The 27,176-nt window shown below is 39.2% G+C and overlaps 1 protein-coding gene across 2 annotated transcripts in view; it reads right to left on the bottom strand.

Moving 5' to 3' along the window:
* The window catches only part of LOC116513350 (gamma-aminobutyric acid receptor subunit beta-1-like), a 97,711-nt gene that overhangs the window by 50,598 nt on the left and 19,937 nt on the right, over positions 1-27,176 (bottom strand). For both annotated transcript variants that reach the window (XM_032224376.1, XM_032224377.1), the window contains exons 4-5: positions 5,275-5,495; positions 631-713 (exon numbers count right to left, since the gene is read on the bottom strand). In XM_032224376.1, the coding sequence (XP_032080267.1) occupies positions 631-713; positions 5,275-5,495 (304 nt within the window). The remainder of the gene's footprint in view (positions 1-630; positions 714-5,274; positions 5,496-27,176) is intronic.

Raw genomic sequence — 27,176 nt, 5'->3', positions numbered from 1 at the left:
ATTCAGACATTGCTTTGAACTGAATGTTTTCACTTTGGCTTAATAAAAGCTTCCTTCTGAAATACTTTGTTTCAAGAGTCTTCACTTTCTTAAGCTGGAAGGAGAGGCATTCCTTACAAACACAATATTTCCAAGATTTAAAGAAATAAATAGTTGGCAAAATCATCAACTAAGAACCTGACCATAACATTTAAACAAGGCCTCAAATGATGCAAGGGAGTCTGTAAATCACTTCATCAAAGATGAAAAAAATGCCAGAAATGTTGACAGGATTTTTTAAAATGCTGGAATAGCAATAGCAATAGCAGTAGACTTATATACCGCTTCATAGGCCTTTCAGGCCTCTCTAAGCGGTTTACAGAGAGTCAGCATATTGCCCCCAACAATCTGGGTCCTCATTTTACCCACCTCGGAAGGATGGAAGGCTGAGTCAACCCTGAGCCGGTGAGATTTGAACCGCTGACCTGCTGATCTAGCAGTAGCCTGCAGTGCTGCATTTAACCACTGCGCCACCTTGGCTCTTAGTCATAGTCTATGCTAAACATAGTCTATGCTATGATTCTTCACGGTGTGATATGTTTCCAAGAAAAATTGCAATTTTATATATCAGTGGGGAACAGTAAGACTTACAGCTTTCAATTTCCAGTGTGCAGTTTTGTTCATCCAAGGGATATCTGCGTAAATCCATCATACAGGCAGCTGTGGTAGTAATCCTAAAAAAAGCAAGGATAAGGAAGAAAGAGAAAGTATAGTTCAGAAGGATCTTTATGCCAAACATTAGGTGAAAAAATGGCCAGATATTTTGCATTTAAATTCCATATTTTTGTTCCGAATTGAAAGTGACATTTGTGGATCTTCTTGTTTATGAGGAGTCCCAATACTCAAATCAATGGTAAACTGTTGTGGCTCGGTAGGAGCCTTTGGAGCTGCTATCTGACACAGAAACCTCCTGTGAGTGGTTTCAGGATGTTCACAGGAGAGGATAACAAGCAGCTGTGGCTCGTTAAGGATCTCCTCCTTCGGATAAAAGACTGATGGTGCCACGCCCTAGTTGCAGAAGTCAACGTTCGTTCTCCGTTCGTGTGTAACCATTGAAAAAAGCATTTGGATAAGTGTTTTGATTTATGTAATTCTGTTTGGTATTAGTTTGAGTGAAGACTTTTTGCCGGAGCCTTTTATCTGTGTTTATTTTGGGCTCGCAGCCAGCTTGAGCCGGGACTGATAAAGACATTCCTTTGCAAGCTTCATTTGGCTTTCGTTTCTGAACGAACAAGGTGGGGGTCAGAACAGTAAACTGTCTTGAAATCCTTTCTTTTATATTAAAAATTGGTCTTAAGCAGGTAGTCTTGGTCATAAACAGGTAATCATCCATTTAGAAACCATTCAAAGTTACAACAGCACTGAAAAAAATGACTTACAAATGATCCCTTCACTTACAACTGTTGCAGCATCCCTAAGGTCACGTGATCAAATTTGGGAGTTTAGCAAATGGCGTGTATTTATAATGGTTGCAGCGTCCCACATTCATGTGATCACCATTTGCAACATTCCCAATCAGCTTCCAATAAGCAGTCAATGGGGAAAGCTGGATTCACTTAATGACCTCATATTTCACTTAACAATTACAGTGATTTGCTTAACAACAGAAATTTTGGTCTCAGTTGGAATTTCTATTAATCTACACAGGATCTTTTGGTTTTTTATAACCAAGATGGCCAACCAGTTAGTTCATACATGTTTAGATTATTGTAACAGGTTATCCAAGACCCCATTTTACCCTCCAATCTATGACCAAAATGTTGATGTTCGTATTATAACCAGGCATTTATGGAAGTTATCATGTGAATCTCTGATGTTATATCACATCATGCTTTGCCCAAGGGCATCCCCAGTTTTTGAAAGTCTTGCTACTGGCTCATAAGTTTGTGCAGTAGATCCAATTACTGGGCTCGTGTTAACCAATTCTCCAACATACTAGAATAATCGTCATTGAGAGTTTTTTTTTCTCCCTTGCCTCTGGTTCTCTGGAATTGACCCTCCAATTACACTTGGAGTCAAATCTCCTAAAGAAATGCTACATATCCTTTCTTTCCCCTTTGGATCATTATAAAGTTAATTAAGCATCCATACATATATATATATACACAGACACAGAAATTTACAGACTCACACATGCCCAATTAATTTAAATGCATACATGTTGATCACTATTATATTATGAACTTACGAATGTAGAGGTCCCATATTTTACATTATAATTTGTTAGCTGAATATAATAGCAATAGCAGTTAGACTTATATACCGCTTCATAGGGCTTTCAGCCCTCTCTAAGCGGTTTACACAGTCAGCATATCGCCCCCACAGTCTGGGTCCTCATTTCACCTACCTCGGAAGGATGGAAGGCTGAGTCAACCTTGAGCCGGTGAGATTAGAACCGCTGAACTGCAGATAACAGTCAGCTGAAGTGGCTTGCAGTACTGCACCCTAACCGCTGTGCCACCTCGGCTCTTAATAATATAGTATGAATGCTATTTTTATTTTATGTATGTACTACATTCAGTTATAGGTGGGAGCTAAACACATTTACTCCTTTTCCTCTGTAACATTTTGATTTGTGCTTTATTAAGTTCAAATTAGCACAGTAGGCATTTATGGAAGTTTACCAAGTGAACCAATAAAGAAAGAGTCTGAAAAAACAGGGTACTTGTGATGCATTTTGTGACACTGAATAATACCAATATTAATAATAAATTTATTTTTCTATCACTTTCCCTGAACAGCTCAGAATTTACATTGAAAATGTAAGGGAGAATATATAAATTCCTCCTGAAGTATAAAATGGAAGAGGAAATTGTGAAAGAACAAATGATAAAATGGGCGCAGAACTTTGGCTATAATATTGAATTAGACAAATGGGAAAAATTTTGGGGAACAAACTTAAAATGACACTATCAGTTGCATACAAGGAAAACCAGTACAAAACGTTTTACAGAGGGCACCTGGCACCAACAAGGTTAGCTAAAATATTAACAAATACCTCCCCAAAATGTTGGAAATGTGAATCAATACACAGAACATATTACCATTTATGGTGGACCTGTGAGGAGGCCAAAAGTTTTTGGAAAAGGATCAAAAATTGGCTGGAGGCAATAACAGGGATTAAAATAGAATGGAAACCTGAAGTTTTTTTTATTAGGAATAATGTCTGTGAAATACAAAAAAGAAATCCAGTATTTAATACTACATATAATTACGGCGGCAAGGATTGCCTTTGCCCAGAAATGGAAAAACAAATTAATTCCAAGCGAGGATGAAATAATAAGAAAAATTATGGATTGTGCTGAAATGGACAAACTAACTAAAGAAATCCAGGGAAAAGAAGAATCAGAATTCTACCAGATATGGGATAAATGGTATAGGTGGATGAAGGAAAGAAACAAGAATCAATGAAGGAATATAACAAAACTAAAAAAATAATAGTTATGAGTAAAATAAGAAGGTTAAAAATGCTGAAATCCAAATGAAATACAATAGAAGGGGAAATAATATAAGGTGAGTGGTATCGATTGATAATTGCTATTATAAAGAACAGGAAGCTCCTGCTCGTGTTGTATTGTGTAAATGTGGTGTACGTCTAAGTTTTGTGTGTCTGTGTATTTTACATGTTTGTTAATTAAAAAAATAGTTCTGCTTTCTCCCTGTTGCTTGTCACCTTCTTGCTACTTTCTCCTAGCAATGGACCAATTGTTTCCTTAACTTTTTTCTTGTTTTTAACATGTTGGAAGAAGCTTTTTTTTTGTTAATTTTTACTCATGTGGCAAGCCTTTCTTCACTGTGAGCCTTAGCTTTCCTCACTTCATCTTTACAGGCTTGGGCTATTTGCTGATATGCTGCCTTAGTTATGTCCCTCACTTTCCACTTTTTATATTTATCTTTTTTGTCTTTCAATTTGTCAGACAGTTCTTTATGCAGCCATGCTGATTTCTTTTGGGAGCTGTTACTTTCAATAATTCATTGGTATTGTTCTAGACTGGGCTTTTGTAATCTCATTTTTCAAAATTTTCCAAGCTTCTTGAGTTGTTTTCCCTTGAAGATTCTCATCTGTGGAATTTTTCCCAAGCTCTCTCTAAATTTATTGAAATTAGCTCTCTAAAATCCAAGACTCTAGTTTGACTTTGTTCTACTACTTGTGTTTGCATAATGTTGAATTCCAATATTGCATGGTCACTTGCCCCCAGGGTTCCTGTGGCTTCAAGACCTTCTATTATTTCCTTAATTCCTTAACCACTACTTTGTTTTAAAAGGAGGAATGAATGTCAAAGTAACTTGTAAGAATTGCATGCAAAAACAAGGTTGGAGGAAACAAACTTGTAAAATTGCAAACATCACAGATAACATTTCAGAATAATTTCCCATAGAATGATGCAAACGAAAAGAGAGGTTGTAGCAAATTACAATCTGAAATGGACCTCTTAGTAGGAAGAGACTAGAATGAGCAGTAATACTTTGCAAGATGCATCAAAACTGAAGTCAAGATGTTATTTATTTGCACAAGGTGAGCATTCTTTTTATTTGAAAACTACTTGCTCTGGTGAGGTGAACAGCTGGGTGTGACAAGGAATGGCAGGGAGGGGAGGGGCGAGGCATGGCCAGGCGTGACAAGGAAAGGCTGGGCGAGATGAGGCACCCCTTGATGTGAGTGATATTGAGTTGGCCATGGTCACCTAGTCTACATAACCACCCAGATATGCCTACCCAGCTGGTCATTAGAACAGAGAACTGGTTGTTAAATTACTTGAATCCCATCACTGCATAAACCCCATGGTCATGTGAGTGCAATTCAGGCAATTGGCAACCGGTTTCCATTTATGATAGCTACAGTGTTTTGTAGTCATATAATTGTAATTTGTAACCCTTTCAGCCATCTTCTGACAAGCAAAATCAATTGGGGAAGACGGGTTCTGGTAACAGCCATATGATTCACTGAACATTCATGTGGTTTGCTTAACAAATGTGGTAAAAATGGTAATAACATTATGTTCAGTCATGGAATGACTTGCTCAACACAAACTCTGGTCCCAATCATGGTTGTTAATTGAGGACTACCTATAAATTAGGCAAGATAGCATGTCTGGATAAAATCTTGAACAGGATGAAAGAAAATAGGTATGATATTTTGTGTGTGTCTGTGTGTGTGTGTGCCTGAAAATGTCAGGCCTTATTAAAAAAATCAATTCTAAAAGCAGTTTCAAAATACAATGAAATGTAACATACCGCAAACCATAAAGAACTGTTCCATCTGGATGTAGCCGAATCATTCGATTTTTCACAGTAACTCCATGAACAAAGGATTTCTTGTCATTCAGAAAGTATGTATCTGGAACCCAGAGATAATCAGCCACTCTGTTATCTAAAGTTAGATTCAAAGGTATGCCAGAGTAGGATAATCTTTTATCCCTCCAAGATTGCTGGAAATACATAGTTAGTGTATAGTCCTAGGAAAAAAGAAAAAAAATAGCAATTAGTATTATAGCTATTATTAAGATTTGATTTTATAATGGCTATATAACATCAAAATTTTTATCCTGTTTTTTTTCCAGCAGCTGAACTGAAAATAATATTCACTGTACTCTTTTCCTTTTGATGGAGGTTGGATTGAGACAAAATAACGGATTCAATTCACCCAGTGAGTTTCTATACTGAGAGCTGACTTAAACACAGCTGTCCTCAATGTCCCCACACTACACTGTACTGACCTTTCAAAATTAGGAAGTGAAGACCAAGTTAATGGCGGTTCCACCACAAATGCGCGCACAACAAAAGCGCGCCTGACTAAACCGCGGTGTCTAAAGCGCGGTGACAAAACCGCGCGACGAATGAGCGACGAATTAGCCCTAAAGCGCGCCGACAAAAGCGCGCCGACAGAAGCGCGCTGTAACGTAACCCTAAACCTAACCCTAAACCTAACCCTAAACCTAACCCTAAACCTAACCCTAAACCTAACCCTAAACCTAACCCTAAACCTAACCCTAAACCTAACCCTAAACCTAACCCTAAACCTAACCCTAAACCTAACCCTAAACCTAACCCTAAATCTTACCTTAAATTAAATCGCGCTTCTGTCGGTGCGCTGTTGTCGGCGCACTTTTGACATCGCGGTTTTAGCGCCGCGGTGTTGTCGGCGCGCTTATGATGTTCGCGCTTTTGTCTGGTCACGGTTAATGGCAAATGAATCCCTTAAACATTTCCATTTTGATAAAGCTATTGATCCAGACATGTTCATTATTTATTATTAATCTTAATTCAAGGTGGAAATGTTTCATTTGCTTTGATTTGTTGTAAACTAATATTTAGCCATTTTCCTATTGAACTTGTTTTGTGAACTTTAAAGGCTGTGGTGCACACTGATTTGAAAATTGGCTTGATCTCATGCTTCATCTTAAGAGAAAACCTAAATATTATAACTCAGCCCATAGAAAACTGATTTTGTTCAAGTCCCGTTGAATCCTAAAGGATAAAGTAGTTAAAGATACCAAACACATAAATTTCTTATGTGTTTGGGTTGTATTGTGGATGTCATACAGAAAACATACATGTACAAAATGTTTCCTTGTGGCAACACTTAGTATTTTGAAATGCACTAAAATATATCGTTTACATGGCAGCTCTTCACATCAAGTTGGAATTCTTTTCAAAAAATTAGCATATCATATGATATGATCTCACATGGAAGTGCTTTTTTAAAGATAAAGGCTATTTCATTACTCTTCAGTCACACCTGTTCATCAGTGTGTATTTCAATGTTTTGAAGAGGGCAATTTCACTCCCAACTTCACTCTGAAGTCCCTCTTTTCAAAGGTTTTCACAATATTAATTTGTATCCCTCTGAATCTCAGCAGTAGATAGTTTTGATTATGTGCTACCAAGTTGGCATTGATTTTTAGATATCACATAGTAGATAGATGCTCTAGAACAGGGCTGTCAAACTTGTGGCCTGCGGATCGGATGTGTCACACAATGCCCATGCCCACGCTCAGTTTAGTGAAGGGGGAAAAGGTCTCGATACATCACATGATGCTGCCATGACGAGAAGAAGGCGGGGCTTAGCAGTGAGAAGACGGAGTTTCAGGCTACTCCTGAAATTCCCCTATTCCGAAGGAATTGGACGGGTCGTTTTCGATCCTAGCTGTCCCGAAGAGACAGTGAAGGTTTGGGGAGATCCAGTGACCTCAGAGACGTTCGCAGGTCTCGGGGGGGGGGGGCTTGGAATTCAACCCCTTTTGCCAGCTCCTTCTGGATTAGCTGTATGCTAACTGAAACTGCAGGTTGCCCCTAAGAATGATAGAAGTGATTTCAACTGGTAAGCTGATTTTATTACTCAAAGAGAGACAGTCCGCACTAAAATCTAAGCTAATTGAAACCAAAGAACAGAAGAATCTAGCGGCGAATTGGTTTTTTTAAAATGGATTTATGGCTGGTGGTTACCCTATTTCTTAAAGGTTTTAAAGATCTACTTTAACATTTTCTCTGACTCTCTTTAAGTGGGCTGTAAATTAACTTACTATAAATTGGCTTCTTACGATCTGACACTTTTATTGCTTGACTGTGTTGGTCTAAGATCAGATAAGATCGCACAGCTCCCAGCGTGTTTTTACTTGCAAATATTTTAGACTGCGTCACAACATGGCATCGATACATACTCCGAAAAGTTCATTTCAAATGTTTTTCTCTGCTTTTCAAAAGTTGTTTGACTCATATGAAAGATTTGAAAAAAAATTGGACCATTTGATATTAAAATATGAAGAAAAAAGTGAGAACGTTGAATGTTTGAATGTTCCTGAAATACAAATGAAGAATGTGAGAAATGAAGCCTCTCAACTTGCTGACATGCAGGGCATCTGGGTTATTTTGGAGGGAGAAAGAGATGCAGCCATACAGAAGATTTATTTTAAAAGACAGAGCACAGGAGGAATGAGAAGCATTAAAGAATCTACACTTTATGAAACATCATTTGCAAAATTTTTAATTCCACCCTTGAGAATTAAAAACAAATTGAAAAGTTTAACAAGCCTGGGACAACGTTATTATTTCATCAGAGGCATCCTGAGTAAAAAGGTGCGAAGATATCCCTGCTTGGACTTGCTTATAAAAACATTTGGTAAATCTGTTCTGCGAATGGCATTAGGATTGAGAAGGTTTTGTTATTGGAGAGACATGATGCAGCCATGACGATGCGAGTTTGACACCCCTGCTCTAGAACATTCTGTCTGAAAATTGTGCACCTTGAGCCCCTCAGGACAGAAGGTGTTCAATATGCTATTGGGGAAGAATAGAGGGCTAGTAATAGTAGCACCAGAAAGAATGAAGTGACTGGGTCAAAGCCAAAAGGACACTCAGCTTTGGATGTATCTGGTGGTGAAAGGAAAATCCAATACCCTAAAGATCTATATTCTCCATAGAAGCCTAGAATGTAAGATACATTAATCAAGGCAAACTGGACATGGTCAAACAAGAGATGACAAGACTCAACATCAACATCTTAGGAATCAGTGAACTAAAATGGACAGGAAGGGATGAATTTAATTCAGATGACCATCAGGTATACTACTGCGGGCAAAAATCCCTCAGAAGAAATGGAGTAGCCTTCATTGTCAATAATAGCAATAGCAATAGCAATATCAGTTAGACTTATATACCGCTTCATAGGGCTTTTAGCCCTCTCTAAGCGGTTTACAGAGTCAGCATATCGTCCCCACAGTCTGGGTCCTCATTTCACCCACCTCGGAAGGATGGAAGGCTGAGTCAACCTTGAGCCGGTGAGATTAGAACCGCTGAACTGCAGATCACAGTCAGCTGAAGTGGCCTGCAGTACTGCACCCTAACCACTGCGCCACCTCGGCTCTTAAAGAGTAGGAAGAGCAATACTAGAGCAATAAAAGAGTAGGAAAAGCAATACTAGGATACAATCTCCAAAATGACAGAATGATCTTGAGTTTGAATCCAAGGCAAACAATTCAACATCACAGTAGTCCAAGTCTATGCCCCAACCACTGGTGCTGAAGAGGATGAGGTTGACTGGTTCTATGAAGCCCTACTGTCAGGGTTTCAAATAGCATCCAAATGTAAATCAGAGTCCAAGGCAAACTATTGCTCAAAGTTCCAATTTATTAAGAGAGCCATGTTGGCACATCTGGGAAAACCCAAATCTGAAAGTTTCCTGGTTTTCCCCACCCAGTTGAAAGTTCAAGATCTTGCCCCCCACACCCACAAGTCCATCACATCATCCATGTTTCTCAATAAATGTAAGAAATAATTGTCAAAAAGCTATTCAGGAGCTTTTATCTGGCACTCTCAGTAAGCTATTGTTATCCGATCTAACTGATGCTGCTGGCAATACTTTATTGACTTTAGTGAGGGCATGATGATGAAACAAAAGATCTTTGGTGAGTTTTGGAGGAGGTATTCAGAAAAGCAATGCACTTTGATTGCCTTTGATACACCAAAGTGAGGAGAAGAGGGAAAGAGAAGGGAGAAGTAAAGAGGGAATGAGAGGGAATGTATGGAGGGTGAAATGGAGGGAGGGGGAGATGTCTGAGGGGGTAGGGAAGTAGAAGAGGGGAATGCTGGAGGGGTGAAAGGAAAGTTGGAGGGGGAGAAGAGAGGGTGTATGGGGGAATGAAGTGTTATGTGGGTTTTTTTTTTTTTCCCTTTTTCTTTTTTTTTTTTATGCACAGTATATAAGTGATTGTATAAAATGAAAATGAAAATGAAATAAAAGATATATATAACAAGAGAAAAAAAATCAAAAAAATTGATTGATTTCTTTTAAAATTGTTCAGGAATGAACAAATACTTTGACTTGCTTTTCACAGCCTGGAATCCAATTATTTATTTGATGTAGTTCAAAATCAGTAGCACTATTCGAGCTTAAATAAAGATGCCATTCTGAGCTTGCCTCTCATTCCTAATTTGATATCAGATACATTACCATCCATCTTTTATGCTTTCATGCCATGACTGTTTCATATCAAACACTTGAAAGCTAATTCTATAATGCTTGACACAATTATTGAATATTTTAGGATATAGTAGGCTTAGCCTGGACATCAGCATTCACCTGAACCAATGCTCCCAACCTTAAGTCTGAGCATGTCTCCTTTCCCAATAACTGAGCACAAGCAAAGATGAAGAAGTGACAAAGAAGCATCAAGTTGCATGAAAGCTTGTAAGTATGAGCCAAAAGATCTGCTTTGAGAAATAATGGAATATATCAAAGGCAATAAATGCATAAAGTTGGTATTAAAAACTGGATACTTTAACACTTCTTGTTGCCAGAAGCAAAATATATCATGTGTCAAAGATTCAAAAAAATTATAAACACTTATGAGACAGCCAATTAATATCTGGAAGACAGTGAACTATTAATTCATTTCAGAAGAATCTTATTCAAGCTCATTTGCAATCTTATAAAACTCAGATAAACCATTTTTCCTTTCTTTTTGTGAATTACTAAAATTCTCACTCTAGGCATTGTACCTCTCAGTTATATTTGAAAACCTCTACATTTCAGAATATCATGACAGTCCTCAGCATGGGCTTTCTAATTAGGAATTTGGGTCTAGTATATACAAGAACAAGGCTGGAAAAAGCTAAACCAGGAAAAGCTACCATTGGGCAAGAATCTAGTTTAGCCTCTTCTGATTTATTAATTTTCTACACTCAGAAAAATATTTATATGATACAGAATTGGTCCTGTTCATTTTTTTCTTGCATAATTTTTATCCGCTTTATTATGGAAAATAATAGATTTTTTTCTTTTTGCTTTTAAAGTAATTGTTCTTTTGTCTCCAAGTGAGTATGTCAAGTTTAAAACATAGACTTAGGAGAGAAAGTTACACCTATATCTATTAAGACTATAAGAACTAAGAGGATATTTTTTTATTTTTTTATTTTTTATTACATAAACCACACATACAAACAATAATAAAATAAAAAAACACACACAAACAGACAAAAAAAAAACCATCATCACATAGAGCATGTCGTTTGGTTACAGGTGTTTTAACATTTATCATTCTTATACATTTATTATTTCATTTAATAGGTTATAATATACTGTTTGGGTTGCTTTATTTACCACCCCTTCCTCCTATTGTAACACCACCTTATTTTCCCTTTCTTTTCTCCCTCCCTCCCTTCTCTACATTCTTCCTTCCTCCTCTCCTTTCCCTTCCTTCTTCCTGTACCTTTCTCCTACTCCCGCTCTTCCTCTTCCCCTTTCTACCCTCTCTCCTCCTCCTTTCCATCCTCCTCTTCTTACCTCTTTCTTTTCACCCTCTCTCCCTTCTCTACTTTCTTCCTTCCTCCTCATCTTCTCCTTCCTTCTTCCCTAACCTCTCCTTTGCTCCTGCTCTTCCTCTTTCCCTTCCTACCCTTTCTTCTTCCTTTTCTCTCCCTTCCATCCTTAAGAGGATATATTTTAAAGGCAGGGAGTTTTACATTCACAGTCTTAGGAATGAAATATAGACTTCCTCCATGATGGTATATCCCGGGCAATGTTCTAGCCATAGAGTGGCTAAAAATCTATGCACATGGTGACCAAACTGGATGTTGTATCTTTCATGGTCAAAAACTACAGAGGCAACAATTAGACATTATTATTGAAATATCCAGAATAACAGTCATGGTGATTTACAAATCTCCCAGCATTAAGTTGCCTAACCCACCGCTGCCAACCATCAAGTAGTATATATAGGTGGTTTTAATAGTCACCATGCTAACTGCAACTATAACAACAATAAGAAGAATGGGGACATATTAGCAAACTGGACAGAGTAGAATGAGCTTCACCTAGCTTAAGATGCCAAAGGTTTGAAAAGCTTCCATTCTGCAAGATGGTAGAATGAAACAAACCCAGATCTTTGCCAAGCAACCACAGACAAATTAAAAATCCCCCTCCACTATACAAGGAATGTCCTACCAGAATTCACAAATACCCAACACGGGCTAGTCATATTTACTCTAGGACTACAATTACCTCTCATAAAATCAACCCAGATACCAAGGTGAAATTTCAGGAAAGCAATACACCAAAGAAGTGGATTCAAACATATGGTGGATTCCTTCTTCAGTAAAAAACAATGGAATTGTAGTAGCAAAATATAATATACCTTGTATGTATAATTAGAATAGATTTCTTGCTAGAACTGCACCACAAAAAACGTATATGAAGAATACCAAATAAGAGGTAACCTCACTCTGGGAGAAGAAATACAATTCTCCATTAACAACAAGCATATAGAAAGATGAACAGAAATAAGTGAAAGCTTAGACTTCCCCCATAGTAGCCGGAAAGCATGGTCCCTACTATGGAAACTAGGAGCAGCAACTCAATTCTTATTCAGAAAACTCAAATATCATAATCTCAGATAGCTTTATATATAAAGAATCATGCAGAAAACATTCCTTTAGATCCACACTTTGTAAAAACTGCACAACAACAAACAAGTAAATTAAATGAACAAATTATAGAAAACTCATCTTTTTATTTGACATTCTCAGGATAAGAGTTGGAAAGAGCTATAACAAGCCTCAAAGTAAAGAAGGCTGCTGGGCCTGATGGGATGTTCCCAGAGTTTATTAAACATTTAGGACCTAATACTAGAACAGTGGTTCCCAAACTTGGCAACTTTAAGAATTGTGGACTTCAACTCCCAGAATTCTCCAGCCAGCTGGAGTTCTAGTACAGTTTGGGAACCACTGTACTAGAACAATGGCTACAACAATTTAATACAGATGCTTTGAACACAGGAAAGATCCTCAGTCAGTTCAAGATATTCCAAACAAGTGGTGGGTTTCAAAATGTTTTGCTACTGGTTTGGTGGGCGTGGCTAGGTGGGAGGCCAACTTGATATCACTCATGCCCATGCCCACTCAGTCACATGATCCCCCAAGCCACGCCCACAGGAAAAGGTAGGAAATTTTTTGAAATTTTTATCTATCTACCCCCACCCTCCCTTCGCTGGTCACCCCTGTTTCCCCTCCTTTAGCAGCCCTGGCCCTAGCCCTGCTTCCTCCCCCATCACTGCCTCTTTGTTCGGGCTGCTTACCATCTGCGGTGCTGATCCAAACTCTGGAAAGCAAGCTGACCAGAGTTTTCGGCAGTTCCCAGCCAGTCGCCATTGCTGAGAGCTGCTTTGTGGCTGCAGTAGCTGGCCATTGGCCATCAAAAAGTACCAGAGATCACTGAAAAAGCTGCTGCCATCACCACCATGTTCTTTTTTAATTTTTAATTTAATTAAACAAAAACACAAAAAAAGAATCATCCTTCATTACATCTTGTAGAAAGCGTGTCGATTGGTTACAGATATCTTTCGTGCATTTCTTCCACAGTCATTACTTATATGTAGTTCATATTAGATTATACACTTTAAGTCAAAAATCTTTGTATATCTTACTATCAATGTACCACAATTCTCATTTGACTACAATTATTTGAACATGTTTTACCTCAAATCATTCATACTTAAAGACACAACCACATAATGGCATTCATTGGCTATTTCAAAAAATCTTCCAATAACATTACACCTTTATAGCATCTTTTAAGTAAAAGTCAATAGATAACATTTTTAAGCCTTTCCCCCCTTTTTTTCCAACTCACTGACTAACATTTATATCTAAGTTACTTTAGCCAATACCATAGCATGTATATATTGTTAAACAATGGACGTTAACATTTCCTTGTTGTTATTATAATTGGCTAAAAATCATTTACTATTTATGCCCCATCTCCTCTCATCAACACCCCCCCCAAAATCTTACACCTTTATAACAAGATCTAAATGAAAATTTGTTAATAAAATTTATAGGTCTTTTTCCCAAGTCACAATTTACAATTTATATCCAAATTTCTTTTACTAAATTGTCAATACATGTATATATCATTATGCTGTATCCATTATCATTTCATTATTATTATTTATGGTTAATTAATTGTTAGCGAGTAAACATTATTTATTACCAACTTTCATTGTCAACCTGTATTTTTCCAGTAACAAAACAGTCTTATCTCTCTTGCCAATTGTGGAGTCAGTCTTCTTTTGGTCTCCTTTATAAGGTTTTTATAGGCTTCTCTCTGCACTTTGTTGCTTGAAGGGTCTCTCAGATGATCTCCTTGCCCACCAGTTGCTACTAAAGTTAACTTGTCTTTGTTTGTCAATCTTGCTTCTGAAAAAAATTCTCTTCTTATGTCTATCATCATTAGTATTTTTTCTCTTCTGTGTCCTGGATCCATCTGGGGTAGAGCTCCAATTCGTCAAATTCCCTTTTCCACATTCCCTTTCCATTTTCACCCACATTTGCTCCATTATTAAATTCATCTATTGCCTTATCTTTATCTTCTAGATCTTCATTCTCCCCTTTAACTTTGGGGGCTCCAATCCCATCATCTTTTGCTGTGAGGAACACTAGTATTTCCAGCTTCTTCTCATTTCTCCCATATCCTTCCAATAGATTTTGAATTCCAACCAAGATATTTTGGAATTTTAAGGTTTCCTCATCTAAGTATTGACCCATCTTTCCAAAACAGAAGAGAGAAGGGGAAAAAAACCCAATAATGACTGCTAGTCTAGTCTTCCAGGCCTCTCTTAGCTTTTATTTTAAGTTGACTTAAACACAAGTTCTTTTATGCTCTTCAAAGGGGAATGGTTCTGTTCCCCCTTTTCTTTCTTTCTTTCTCTACCAAAATAGTTCTCAGAGGCACCTGTGAAAACAGTCTGTGCCCTTGGTTTTTTTTATCAGTTTCTGTAAACAAGTTGCAAACCCTTCAGCTGCAAAGTTGGTGAAGTCAAATAAAGATAGAGATACGTTGTTTTAAAAAAAACTCTGACTGGCAGTTAATTTTCACCTTTTGTAGGAAACAAAGTTCTTTAGATTGCTTTTAGTGTGATTTAATAACAAGTAGTAGGAAGAATTGTTAAAATAAAAAGGAAGGTTTTAATCCAGAAGTCAAAATATAAAGCAACAAGAAGCAGAAGAAAAAAAAATAATTCATTCATTTTTAGAGGAGAAATGGAGAACGTGATCAATCCACAAAAAATAGTTGCAATGACAAAGGGGAAAAAAACTTTCCACAGCGATCCCATTAGGATTATTTTTGCCGCTCAGTTCTTTTGTTTAAGGATCAATTTGGCTTTAAAGAAACATTTCTTTGGGCAGTCTTTAGCAAAATAGAAAAAATACCTCACCAGATGGACTCACTTTCTCTTTTCACTTCCTTCCTTCCGGAGCGTCCCAACTTCATCAGCCTAGGGGCTGCCTATTCACTGCAGGCTTGAAGCACTTCCCTTGGGTCTATCAGGGATTTTGCAATATCCCTGAGACCAGCAAGGCTTTGTCTTCCTGATCACTGTCTCAATGGACCCCCTCCCCAGTGGCAAACGTGTCAACGGCAGTCTCAGAGTATCGAGACCACACATTGTAATGTCGCGACGTGGTTCCTCCTTCCCACCACCATGTTCTTCACGTGTGCACATCCCATTGCCTTGCAAGTCCGGCTTGCTAGCTGAGGGGCATCAAAAACTCAGGTCAGCTTGCCTTCTGGAGTCTGGATCAGCTGCTGTGGAAGGTAAGCAGCCCGAACAAAGAGGTGGTGGTGGTGGAGGGAGCAGGGCTAGGGCTGGAGCTGCTAAAGGAGGGGAAATGGGGGTGACTGAGTGAAGGGATGGTGGGGCAGTGAGCGGGTGGCAGCTCTGGGGCAAGGCCAGAGTAAGGAAATGGCACATTCCCTGACCTGGCCGAGGCAGGTCATCCCTTGGGCCCCAGCCCCCAACCCAGGGTGAGCAGGCAGCATGCTTACTTACCTTTGGTGAGCTGAGCAGAGCAGATGAGGTGCATAGCTGGCCTGCGTGGTGAAGCAAGGGCATATATAGGGCTCGGATGGCGGGGTGAGCATTGAGCAAGCGAGTGAACGTTGGGTGAAGATTGGGTGGGTGGGGTGAGCGAGCATCATGTGTTGAGCAGGGTGAGTGAGTGGTGACTGGGCAGGATGAGCAAGCAGTGACTGGGTGGGTGGGCTGAATGAGTGGCAAGCGGGTGGGCAGGGCAAGCAGGCAACCAGTTCAGGGGCCTGGCTGGCCAGCCATCACTACCAGTTCACCGACCTTGACCAAATTTCCGCCACTGATTCGTCCAAACCGGTGCAAACCAGCTGAATACCACCTCTGTTCTAAACCCTTGCCATCCTAAAACCTGGGAAACCACACAATGATCCAGCAAGTTACTGCTATATAGTTCTGTTGAGCATTTGCTTTAAACTTGTGGAATTCTTTATTACAGAATATATTAGAATATATCAGAATATGTTGATAGGGTTGTCTCTTCACTTGTAGGCTGTGAGCAAATTCTAGTTCTTACTTCATTTATTGAAGCTGGTTTCCAGAAAGAACTTCCATGGCTTTTATTGATTTGACTGCAGCTTATGACTCAGTGTGGATTGATGATGTGATACTCAAGCTAAAGAAAACTATTCCGTGTCTTAAAGTAACAAGGCTTCTGAAGAACATGTTAAAAAACCAATACTTCCAGGTTGCTATAGGAGGCACCCAGTGGTGGGCTTCAAATTTTTTAAAAACTAATTCCCTGCCCTAATGACTGGCTGGGTGGGTGTGGCTGGGTGATCATGTGACTGGTTGGGCATAGCCACCTCGACATCACTTCTTTGCTTGAAAAAATATATACCAAAAGATAGTTTACTATTTTGTGCATTCAATACTTAAATAAGAACAATAAAAGAGATACACAAATACATACATGAGAATAAAAGTATTATTCAGCTTTAAGGTATTTCCAAATTGCTGTGTCATTGGCCTCCTCACTTTCACTTTTCTTCAGTCTTAACCTCCGAGCATCATCGGCTGTGTGATGTGCCTGCAACCATTTTTTTACTGTAGGAATACGGTCCCATTCTTTTAGAGGTAGGCCAATTACACTAATGGCCATTAGGTTTGTTATGTTGGAAAGTTGGATGACTTCTGCTCTCTGAACATATGATATTCATTTTAGAAAAACCCCTTTCCACTTCTGCTAAATTTACAGCAATTGTTCTGACAATATTTTTTAGCTTTTTGAATATTGGCAGGAATTGTATATTTCTGGGAATCTTTAAAAACATTTTCCACAAAATCTCAATAATCATGAATATTAATTTTGTAATTAAAGATATCACAAAATGCAAGCAGTTGTTCTTCAGTTGCTTTCCATGGAACCACCACTTCTTCAGTATTCCAGTAATCTGGATCAAAAAAATTGAGGAATTGTAAATTAGCCCTGTCTTTCAAATGGCTACCTGTTTTTAAATGTTCACAGTCCATTAGTATTTTTTAAAAAATTCATTACAATGCTTTCTAAAAGTCTTTCCTGAGGAAGACTAACAAATCAATGATTTTGTACAAATTTTATATTTTTGAAGGTTTCTGAAGGAATTAATCCATCAATTTCTTTTATATGCACCCTTTTCCTTTCTAAGCATTTCAAATGCTATAATTGATCTTATCACTAGTTTTTCAGCCCATTTGATGTCTACACTTCTTGCTTGCAGTGCATTTGAAAGAAGATAATTTCATTTAGAATGTCAATCATCAATGCCAAATCAGTCATAAAATATATATTTTCAGGATGAGGAGCCATACTTTTCATTTGAATGAAAATAGTGATGTAGCACTGGATGAGTGTGCCATGCAGACAGGGTTGACCTTAAATTACAGGCAGCCCATTTTATCAATCTTTATAATTTCAATCCCAAATTGTTCAAATATTTTGAAAAGTTCAGCTTGATTCTTATTGGATTGATGAAAAATAGTGTATATCTTGTCAAATATTTTTAAATTACTTTCTTGCTTTTTTCCCCCTTTATTGAATCATCTAAAACAAGTTGGAGGTGATGGTTTAAGCAGTGCCATATTATGATGTTTGGAAACTCTTTTGCTATAAGAAGAAAGTGTAATTTTGTAGCAACAGAGAAATAGAGAAAGCGAAACTTAAACCTGTCTTTGAGGCAACATGGCACGGTGAGAGCTTCTAGGGAGAGGCTGTTTGTATAGGCTGTTTGGCTTTGTCCCTCTGTAACTGTGGAAGAAAGGGGGAACTTTTCTTTTTTGTTCGAATGGAACTGGAACATCCAAATTGGACTAGAACCGATATACAAAAAGAAATTGTGGATTTAAAATTGTAATGAACTGAGATATAAATTTAAAGGGAGAAAGCTGCAAATTGTTAATTGGGAACTATGGAAGGTTGGGAATTTGAAGAAATATGTGAGATTATGAGAAACATGCAGGAATCATTAAAGCTGAAAAGAGATGATAAGATAGAAAAAGTATTAGAAGGGAAGAAAAACAAAAAACAGATAAATAACATCACAGGGTTTGGTAGAGTTATAGGAAAAAAGAAAAAGGAGGAGTATGTCCCACCAAAAAAAGGAAAGAAAGAAAGAAAGAAAGAAAGAAAGATATAGAGAAGAAAGAAAGCACACCACAGGGAAAAAAACCATAATAATAAAAGAAGGGGAAATAGGGTGAAGAGACAAAAGAAAACATTGATGAGGGCACACCGAATGGCACAGCAAAAAGGGATAAAAAAGATTTGGAAGGGAGGATTTCTATAAGAAAAAGAAAAAGCTTAGAGACTGAGATAAAAGACTCACTAGAAAGAAGTGGAAAGGATAAGGAAAGAAAGAGAGTTGATAGGAGAGAGGAAGAAGGGGATTATATACATAGATAATATTAGTAATGATATTTACAGGAAACAAGTGTGGTTAACTGAACAGATAGTTTTCTTTTTTCTCCCTCTTAAGTGGAGAAGATATCCGATACGTGGGGATTATTAAAATGGGAACTGAAATGAGAATAATTAACTGAAACGTTAATGACAGAGTTAAAAATCTGGGTGCTTAACGATATATAACTATGTAAAGTTAGTATGAATTTAGTGGGAAACCTGAATCCGGCTCACACTTTGTCCAAAAAATAGGCTTGGGGGAGGGGGGAACCAAACAATGGAATTTTGAAATACGTATTCCACTAAAAAGAGGATGTATGTAAAATCATAAACATGAAAGATGTTTATTGGAAATGTAATTATCAATACCAGCAAATATTAAATGAAGTGTGCTGAAATACACCATGAAAATTAATTGGAGACAGTGGAAAAGAAAGGTAGAGGTAAGGAGAAAGAGAGGAGACAGGAGAGGGGGAAATAGAAGGGAATGGAGAAGTGGGAGAGAAAGAAGGAGTGGAAAGAGAGAGAGGAGAAGGAGAGAAGATGAGGAAATAGAGAAGATAAGGATGGTAGAGAGAAGAAAGGAGGTAGGGAGGAGATAGGATGGCATTGAAATGGGGTATAATACGGTGTATTGAAAGCAGAAGAGCAAATGACAGCTGTTCTGGGTTGAGGAATGATATAATAATAATCAGATGTAATGGTATACTTGTGGTTTTTTATATGAAATTAAAATAAAATAAAAAACTTTTTCAAAAAAAGAAGCTTTTTTGGGGGGGATCTCTCTAAGGCAGCAAAATGAAGCAGTTTGTCTGGCAGCCATCATTTTGTTCCCACCTGTTTGTGGATGGGGACAAAATGGCAGCTGCATTTGGGTCACCGCCACATGGCCCAGGGACAAACTGCTTTCATTTTAACAAGCTCTGCAGAAGCTTTCTGCGGCATTCAGAAGCTTCTGATGACTTCTGTAAAGCCGCAGAATGAAATCTGGCACCTGCCATTTTATCTCCATCTATTGGGGATTGGGGGGGGGGACGACAAAATGACCTCATTTAGATTGCTACAGCGTGGCCCAGAGATAATAGCCTGCATTCCTTCCACAACATGAGATCTGGAGAGCTTCAGAAGTTAGATGTGAGGCATGATAGTCATATGGGAAGGAAGCACAAGCTCTGCAGGCTTCTGGTGGGGTGGGGGTGGGGTGTGGAAGAGAAGTGGGAAGACACTGAAGAGATTCTATGGTGGATCATGTGTGAAGAACCACAAAGCTGCTTCAGCCATCGTAATTTTGAAATGGGATCATATCATAAGTACCTTTTTGGGGGGAATCTGCCACAATTTCAAATGTACATTAAATGGCCTGTCATATCTCGAGGATTATCGGTATGCTGTATAATAATCCCTAAATTACTGTTGTTTCCAAAAATTAGCAAGAAACTTATGCTCCACCTTCATCTTTTCTATTAGGTTTAGGTTTAGGTTTATTAACATTTATAGGCCGCCCTTTTCCCTGAGGGGACTCAGGGCGGCTTACATAAAATCAGGGGAGGGAAATACAAACAATAACGTAGACAAACATAGAGTAAAATAATGAGCAACATTCATTCATCATTCGGGAGGGGCAATTATCTTTGTCCCCAGGCCTGACGGGCTAGCCAGGTCTTAAGGGCTATGCGGAAGGCCTGGACGGTGGTGAGAGTACGAATCTCCACGGGGAGATCGTTCCAAAGGGTCGGAGCTACTACTGAAAAGGCTCTCCTCCTTGTAGTTGCCAGCCGGCACTGGCTGGCAGATAGAACTCGGAGGAGGCCCAATCTGTGAGATCTAATTGGTCGCAGGGAGGTAATTGGCAGGAGGCGGTCTCTCAAGTACGCAGATCCACTACCATGGAGGGCTTTATGGGTGACTAGTAGCACCTTGAAGCGCACCCGGAGATCGACAGGTAGCCAGCGCAGCTCGCGGAGGATAGGTGTTATGTGGGTGAACCGAGGTGCACCCACGATCACTCGCGCGGCCGCGTTCTGGACTAGCTGAAGTCGCCGGATGCTCTTCAAGGGCAGCCCCATGTAGAGCACATTGCAGTATTCCAGCCTAGAGGTCACAAGGGCCCGAGTGACTGTTGTGAGAGCCTCCCGATTCAGGTAGGGTCGCAACTGGCACACCAGGCGAACCTGGGCAAATGCCCCCCTGGTCACAGCCGTCAGATGGTGGTCAAAGGACAGCTGTGGATCCAGGAGGACTCCCAAGTTGCGAACCCTCTCTGAGGGGTATAGAATTTGACCCCCCAGCCTGAGCGATGGAGTACTGGTCGAATTGTTGGGAGGGAAGCACAACGGTCTTTTCCGGGTTGAGTACAAGCTTGTTAGCCCTCATCCAGTCCATAACGGCCTCAAGGCCTCGGTTCATCACGTCCGCCGCTTCATTGAGTTGGCACGGGGCGGACAGATACAACTGGGTATCGTCCGCATATTGATGGTATCTTATCCCGTGCCTGCGAATGATCTCTCCCAGCGGTTTCATGTAGATGTTGAATAGTAGTATTAGTGTTGAACAAGGCTATATTTTCTCATAATCTTTTCTGTCTCACGGAAAACCAACAATCCTTTATTATAACAAAGATACAAATTCGATCAAGCTCTTTAGGATACCACCTGGACATTAAAGGTTTTGGCAAGTAAGTCTGGAATAGTTTTGATTCAGCCACATGGAAGTAATTCATTCATTCCTCTTGCAGAGCATGAGTCAGACCTACAAATATGCTATACCTCAGGGTGTCTGCAGTGACTTCAGATTTTCCCAAAATGACAAAACATGACATCTTGATGCAAGCTGTGTTCCTTCAATATTGGGTGTGAAATGGGGTTTACAGCACAACATCATAATATGTATGTTCTCATTTGCCATCATTTGTTCTTTTAAGAGATTCTCAGAATGAGCTTGTTAATTATAAATGAAAAGTCTAACAGATCATGTTCCGGCTTTACAAACATTAACCCAAAATATAATATTTTATTGCACTAACATCAGCTTTCTTAACCCCAAAATCTGAATGGAATGGGATAATACTTAGCAAAGAAAATGTGGAGTTTGTTGTTGCTCATCTTTAACATTTAAAGATCAAGATTGATGATCACAGAATATAATCTCTCTTTTTTGCTAGCATTGGTTTATTATTTATAGAAAACTGTGTTTTGAATGAGGACCAAGCATATTGATAACATTCACCTTATCATGCCAGTTCTACAATCATATTTGTCCATTTCCTCCCCAGTGACATATAATCACAGCATCACCTTGCCATCACTGAAATGATATAAAGCCTGTTTTACTGCTATTGTGTTAGCACAACAATGGTTAGATGTCTCTAGAAGTTGTAAGTTGTTATTGGGAAAACATCAGTCACTGTCATCAAGTTCTAATTCCCATTAATAATATTTACTTATCTGTTTTAGTAAGAAACAGAATAGTTAATCATTTCCTTATGCCTTTAGGTTTCTAACTTCTGTTTCTGCTGGTTAGCCATTGATAAAACAAATCCCATGTTAAAAAGTATTCAGTTTCTTCCTTCTCCTTAATTTTGAATGTTAATCTATCCATTTCTGCACATTCCAATATTTTCATCTGTAGGGATCTATTCATTTTTCCATTGTTGTGCAAATACAATTCTAGCTGCAGTTAACACATGTAAAATTAAATATGTATTCCCTTTGTTATATTTTTCTGGTAGAATACCCAACAAAAATATTTCTGGCTTTAGTTCTATGTGTTGCTTTAATATTTTTTTTCAACCATGTGTGCATGCACTTCCTGAAAGGGAATAAAGTCCCTTTCCAGGTATGGACTGATCACAAGAATCTGGAAGCCCTAAAGACCCCAAGGAAAATATCCCCCAAGCAAGCCCTCTGGGCACAGTACTTTCAGCAATTTAACTTCATTCTCCGCTATTTCCCGGGGGTGGGGCTTCTTGGAAGATTCTTTGTCCAGACTGCCCCAATATAACAGTGCAAAGACAGAAGTAGTTAAACCCACGTTCCCCACATCACAAATAGTAGCACGGGTCACCACAAGATCGCAAGTGAAAGGGGACTCTCCTGTGGACAACACCATCACTGTAGCTTTTAAACAGGCCCTAAAGAAGGATGAGTGGTTCTTCAAACACAAAAACCCCTTGCTATATGCAAGACAGACTACCATGGGTGGGAGGCAAACTCTATGTCTCAGCTAGCAAAAGACTAAAAACCATCCAGGACTTTAAATTGACAGGGCTTTTGGGTTTTTAAAAACTCTGCACTTCCTGAAAGGACAATTTTGGTGGCCATCCCTTAAAAAGGACATTGAAAGTTATGTTGCCAGCTGCCCCACCTGCGTAGTGGCAAAATGCAGGCAGAGAAAAATTCCTGGTCTCTTGCAAGGAAAAAATTCTGGTCTTCTGCAGCTGGTAGCTGATCCTTCAGCACCCTGGAGAGAGATTTTTATGGATTTTATCATATAACTCCCAGACAGCTCAGGAAATTAATTTGAGTAGTGTTGTCCTTTTTTCAAAAAAGATCCCATGCCAGAAAATCCCAATGGCCAAAGTGCTAGCAAAACTGTTCTTACTTCAAATATACTGCTTACATGGTGCTCCACACCATATTATATCAGATTGGGGGGGGGGGGGGTCCAGTTCATCTCCAAATTCTGGAAAGCTTTTCTGAACCTTTTGGGAACTGACCAGGGCCTCAGTTCTAGTCACCATCCTCAAATGATGGAACGTGTTAACTCAGTTCTGGAACAGTAGCTCTGATGCTTTATTAACTACCAACAGGACAACTGGACAACTGTTGCCATTTGCAGAGGTAGCACACAACAATTCAGTGCACACCACCATTTCAAGTAGTCAAAGGCCAAGAATTTAACTCTATGCCTGAACTACCCACTACTTGAACCAACAATCGCCTCCCTAAAGGATTGAGCAGATTGAGGGGATCAATAAACTAAAGACCACCTGGCCCATGGTCCACAAAGCCCTAGATGAAATGAAAGCAGCCTACAAGGTTCAAGCAAAGAAAAAGAGAGTGGAGCCTAAACTATTTAAAGCTGGGGATCAGGTGTACCTTTCCACTTGGTTCTTACAGTCCATGCAACCATCCAAAAATCTTATACCAAAATTTGTAGGACCATTCTCTATTACCCACATTATTAACCTGGTCAAAGTGGAGTTGCAATTACTCAAGTCATTGTGGCAATCATCTATTGCAGCCTATTAAAACCCAAAGTGACTTTGGTCTTTCGATCCGCGCCCCCGCTTTACCACAACCCATTATGGTGGAGGGCGAACAACACTTTGAGATTAAATAGATCCTTGATTCAAGAGGGCACCATGGGTCCACCCAGTATTTAGTGGCCTGGGAAGACTTTCCTCAAAATGAGTGAGTTAACAAAAACACATTAGAGCCCCTGGATTAATTAAGTGCTTCCAAAAACTTTATCCCAACAAACCTAACTAATTATTCTTATTAAAGTCTTCCCCTTTATTGCCCTTCCCCAGGTGGTCTTTCTTAGGGGGGAAGCATGTCAGGTCCCATTGATTTGTATCCATTCTGCCATTCTGGAGGGAGGGAGAGGATTCAGGATACGCTTGCATGAGGTTTTCCTTTGTTATTTTTTTCTGCTTTGATGTAACTTTGGGCTGTTGGGGGTGGAGAAGAATGTGACTTGGGCCATCTGTTTTGTCTCACCACCAGGGGAGCAAGATTGTAGCACATGGGAACTGCCTGTTATCAGCTTCTCAGCCTGAAGTTGTCACATCTTCGCACCTTGGAATTGGCTCAAAGATGAACTGGACATTGGGAGGGGCCTCAACAGGAGTGGTTTAACCTATAATGCTCCAATGTGCACAATTCAGATTCTGCCTATACTTTCTCTGCTATCACTGTCTTCCAATAAAAGTTCCTTTTGAAATGCCATTCATTTCAAGAGTTCTGCTTTCTTGACAAAGTTGGCAAGGAAGGACCTTACATCTACCTTCTTGGAGATTTAATATTTTTCTTTTCTTTTCAGTGACCATTTGGAGAAGTGAAAATAGACTTCTTTGCATGTAAAGAACAGTTGTCTGGGAAATATTGATTTCTACTTCAGTTATTTCAACTGGCTCATAAATGGATTTATCCACATGCCAGTTTCAAGTTCAGTAAAAGAAGTTCAATGGAACAAACTCTTATTAACTTGTCTGAAAGTTAATTCAAGAATACTTAGAATAATTTCATTTTTAACAATTACAATGTGTACAAGCCTTCATGGTAAGCTTTAAAGAATATAGGGAATTTGGAAGGTAATGAATAAATAAATTTTGTAACAATTAATCCAAAGTTGTTATGACTGGGAACAATAATAAAATATACTATTAAACATTTATGTATATGTGGTTAAAGTACAATTTTGGCCAGAATGAGTTATATCAATATGCAAAATGAATGACATTGATATGTCATTTATATTCAATGTGATATGGTCAAGATATACAGTACATATAGGTATCTGTTCTGACCCCCCTCGTTCCACACCAAAGCACACTCCGAGCCAGAGATAAATTACAGCATTTAATGAACAGACAAACAGGTCTTTGGCAGCAACCCAACACAGACAAGCTTGGGCAGCAATAAACACAGATAAGGCTTGGCAGCAATCCAGCCTGCCAAGCTCATACACAGTTCTCCGACATTCAATTCTGTGTTGACTTCTGCAAAGAGGGCATGTGCACAAGTAGCCTTTTTATAGTCTGAAGAGGAGCCTAATGACCATCAGCTGAGTGCAATTACCTCCTGTAATTACATAATTGTTCCTGACGCCTAGTAGCTCTTCGATGGCGTGCATCCGGGAACAACTCACTACTGGCATCCGGCTCACTCTCCCTTGTCTCCTCCCAACTGGTCCAAGGCTCAGGTGCCTCCTGGTGGCCAACCTGCCTCTCTGCGCCCTGCTCGGAGTCAGAACCCTGTCCAGGGTCCTCCACATCCTCCAGAGCCAACTCAGAGGGCCCCTCGCTGTCGGAGTCTGGTGGCAGCTCCAATGGCTCCTGCTGGGCCACAACAGGTATCATATTTCTTATTTCACAACAATGTTCCTCAACCTCAGCAACTTTAAGATTTATGGTCTTCAACTCCCAGAATTTCTCAGCCAGCTGTTCTGACCCCCCCTTGACGGCTCGTTAACAAACGCAGACAATTAAACTTAAAAGGACTTTTCTTTATCAGTTTTCAGTTCAAACTGGCTTCGAGCCCAGAAAATAACAGAAATACAGTCTTTGGAATTGGAATTTATTGCACTTATATGCACTTATTGCACTTATTTGAGCAGATAACGTAATGAAAACAAATCTTTCTTACGGCAACTCAATTTGAACAGAACGAAAGCAAAACATTTCTTCCAAAGTCTCTCTCAATCAGGGTTACAGACATACAGAGCACTTATCCAAGTGAATCTTACATAAACCACGACTGATGATCAAACAATGTTGTACAAACCAAACACGGAACACATGAAGGAACATTGACTCCAGCGACTGGGGCGTGGCAGCATCCCTCCTTTTATTTCCAAACTTCGTCCCACAAGCCCCAGCTGCATACTGAATTTTGTATCCTGAAAAAACTCTCAGCAGAACTGCTGAATCACAACACTGAATTTTGTATCCCGAAAAAGCTCTCAGCAGAACTGCTGAATCACAACAGCCAGCATACTTAAAGTTGCTGAGGTTGAAGACTACTGTTCTATAGAATTCTTCTAGCAATTGGCAGCCTTCCCATGTTTCTGCTGAACCCTGAGAGTAGATATCAGGAACAAATTATTCCATAATGCTCTTTGAAAATTACTTTTATCTGAAGAACAACTGTTTTTCACTGGAGCCAATAAAAGCTTTAGCTGTGATGTTGGTCCTCACCCTCTTCAAACTGCAACAAGTTGAAGTTTATAGCCCCATGTCCTTTTCAGAGTCCCAAATAACAGAGCAGAATAACATAATTAGAAGAGACCTTGGAGATCTTCTAGTTCACCCTGCACAAGCAGGAGACCCTATAGCATTCCAGACAAATGGCTGCCTAGTCTCTCTTGAAAGCCTCCAGTGATCCCACAGCTTCTGAAGGCAAGCCATTTCACCGGTTTATTATTCCCATTGTTGCAAAATTTCTTGTCTTGTTTTCTGGTGCTTTGGAAAATAGGTTGACCCCCTTTTCTTTGTGGCAGTCCTCAAATATTGAAACACTGATATCATGTCACCCCTAGTCCTTTTTTCACTAAATTAGACAAACCCAATTCCTGAAACTGTTCTTCATATGTTTTAGCCTCCCCCGCCAGTCATCTTTATTGCTCTTTTCTGCACTCTTTCTAGAGTTATTTATTTATTTATTTATTTATTTATTTAT

Source organism: Thamnophis elegans, chromosome 9, assembly GCF_009769535.1.
Source record: "Thamnophis elegans isolate rThaEle1 chromosome 9, rThaEle1.pri, whole genome shotgun sequence".
In the NCBI taxonomy this organism is placed as follows: Eukaryota; Metazoa; Chordata; class Lepidosauria; order Squamata; family Colubridae; genus Thamnophis; species Thamnophis elegans.
This window is presented reverse-complemented; position numbering and strand designations above follow the sequence as displayed.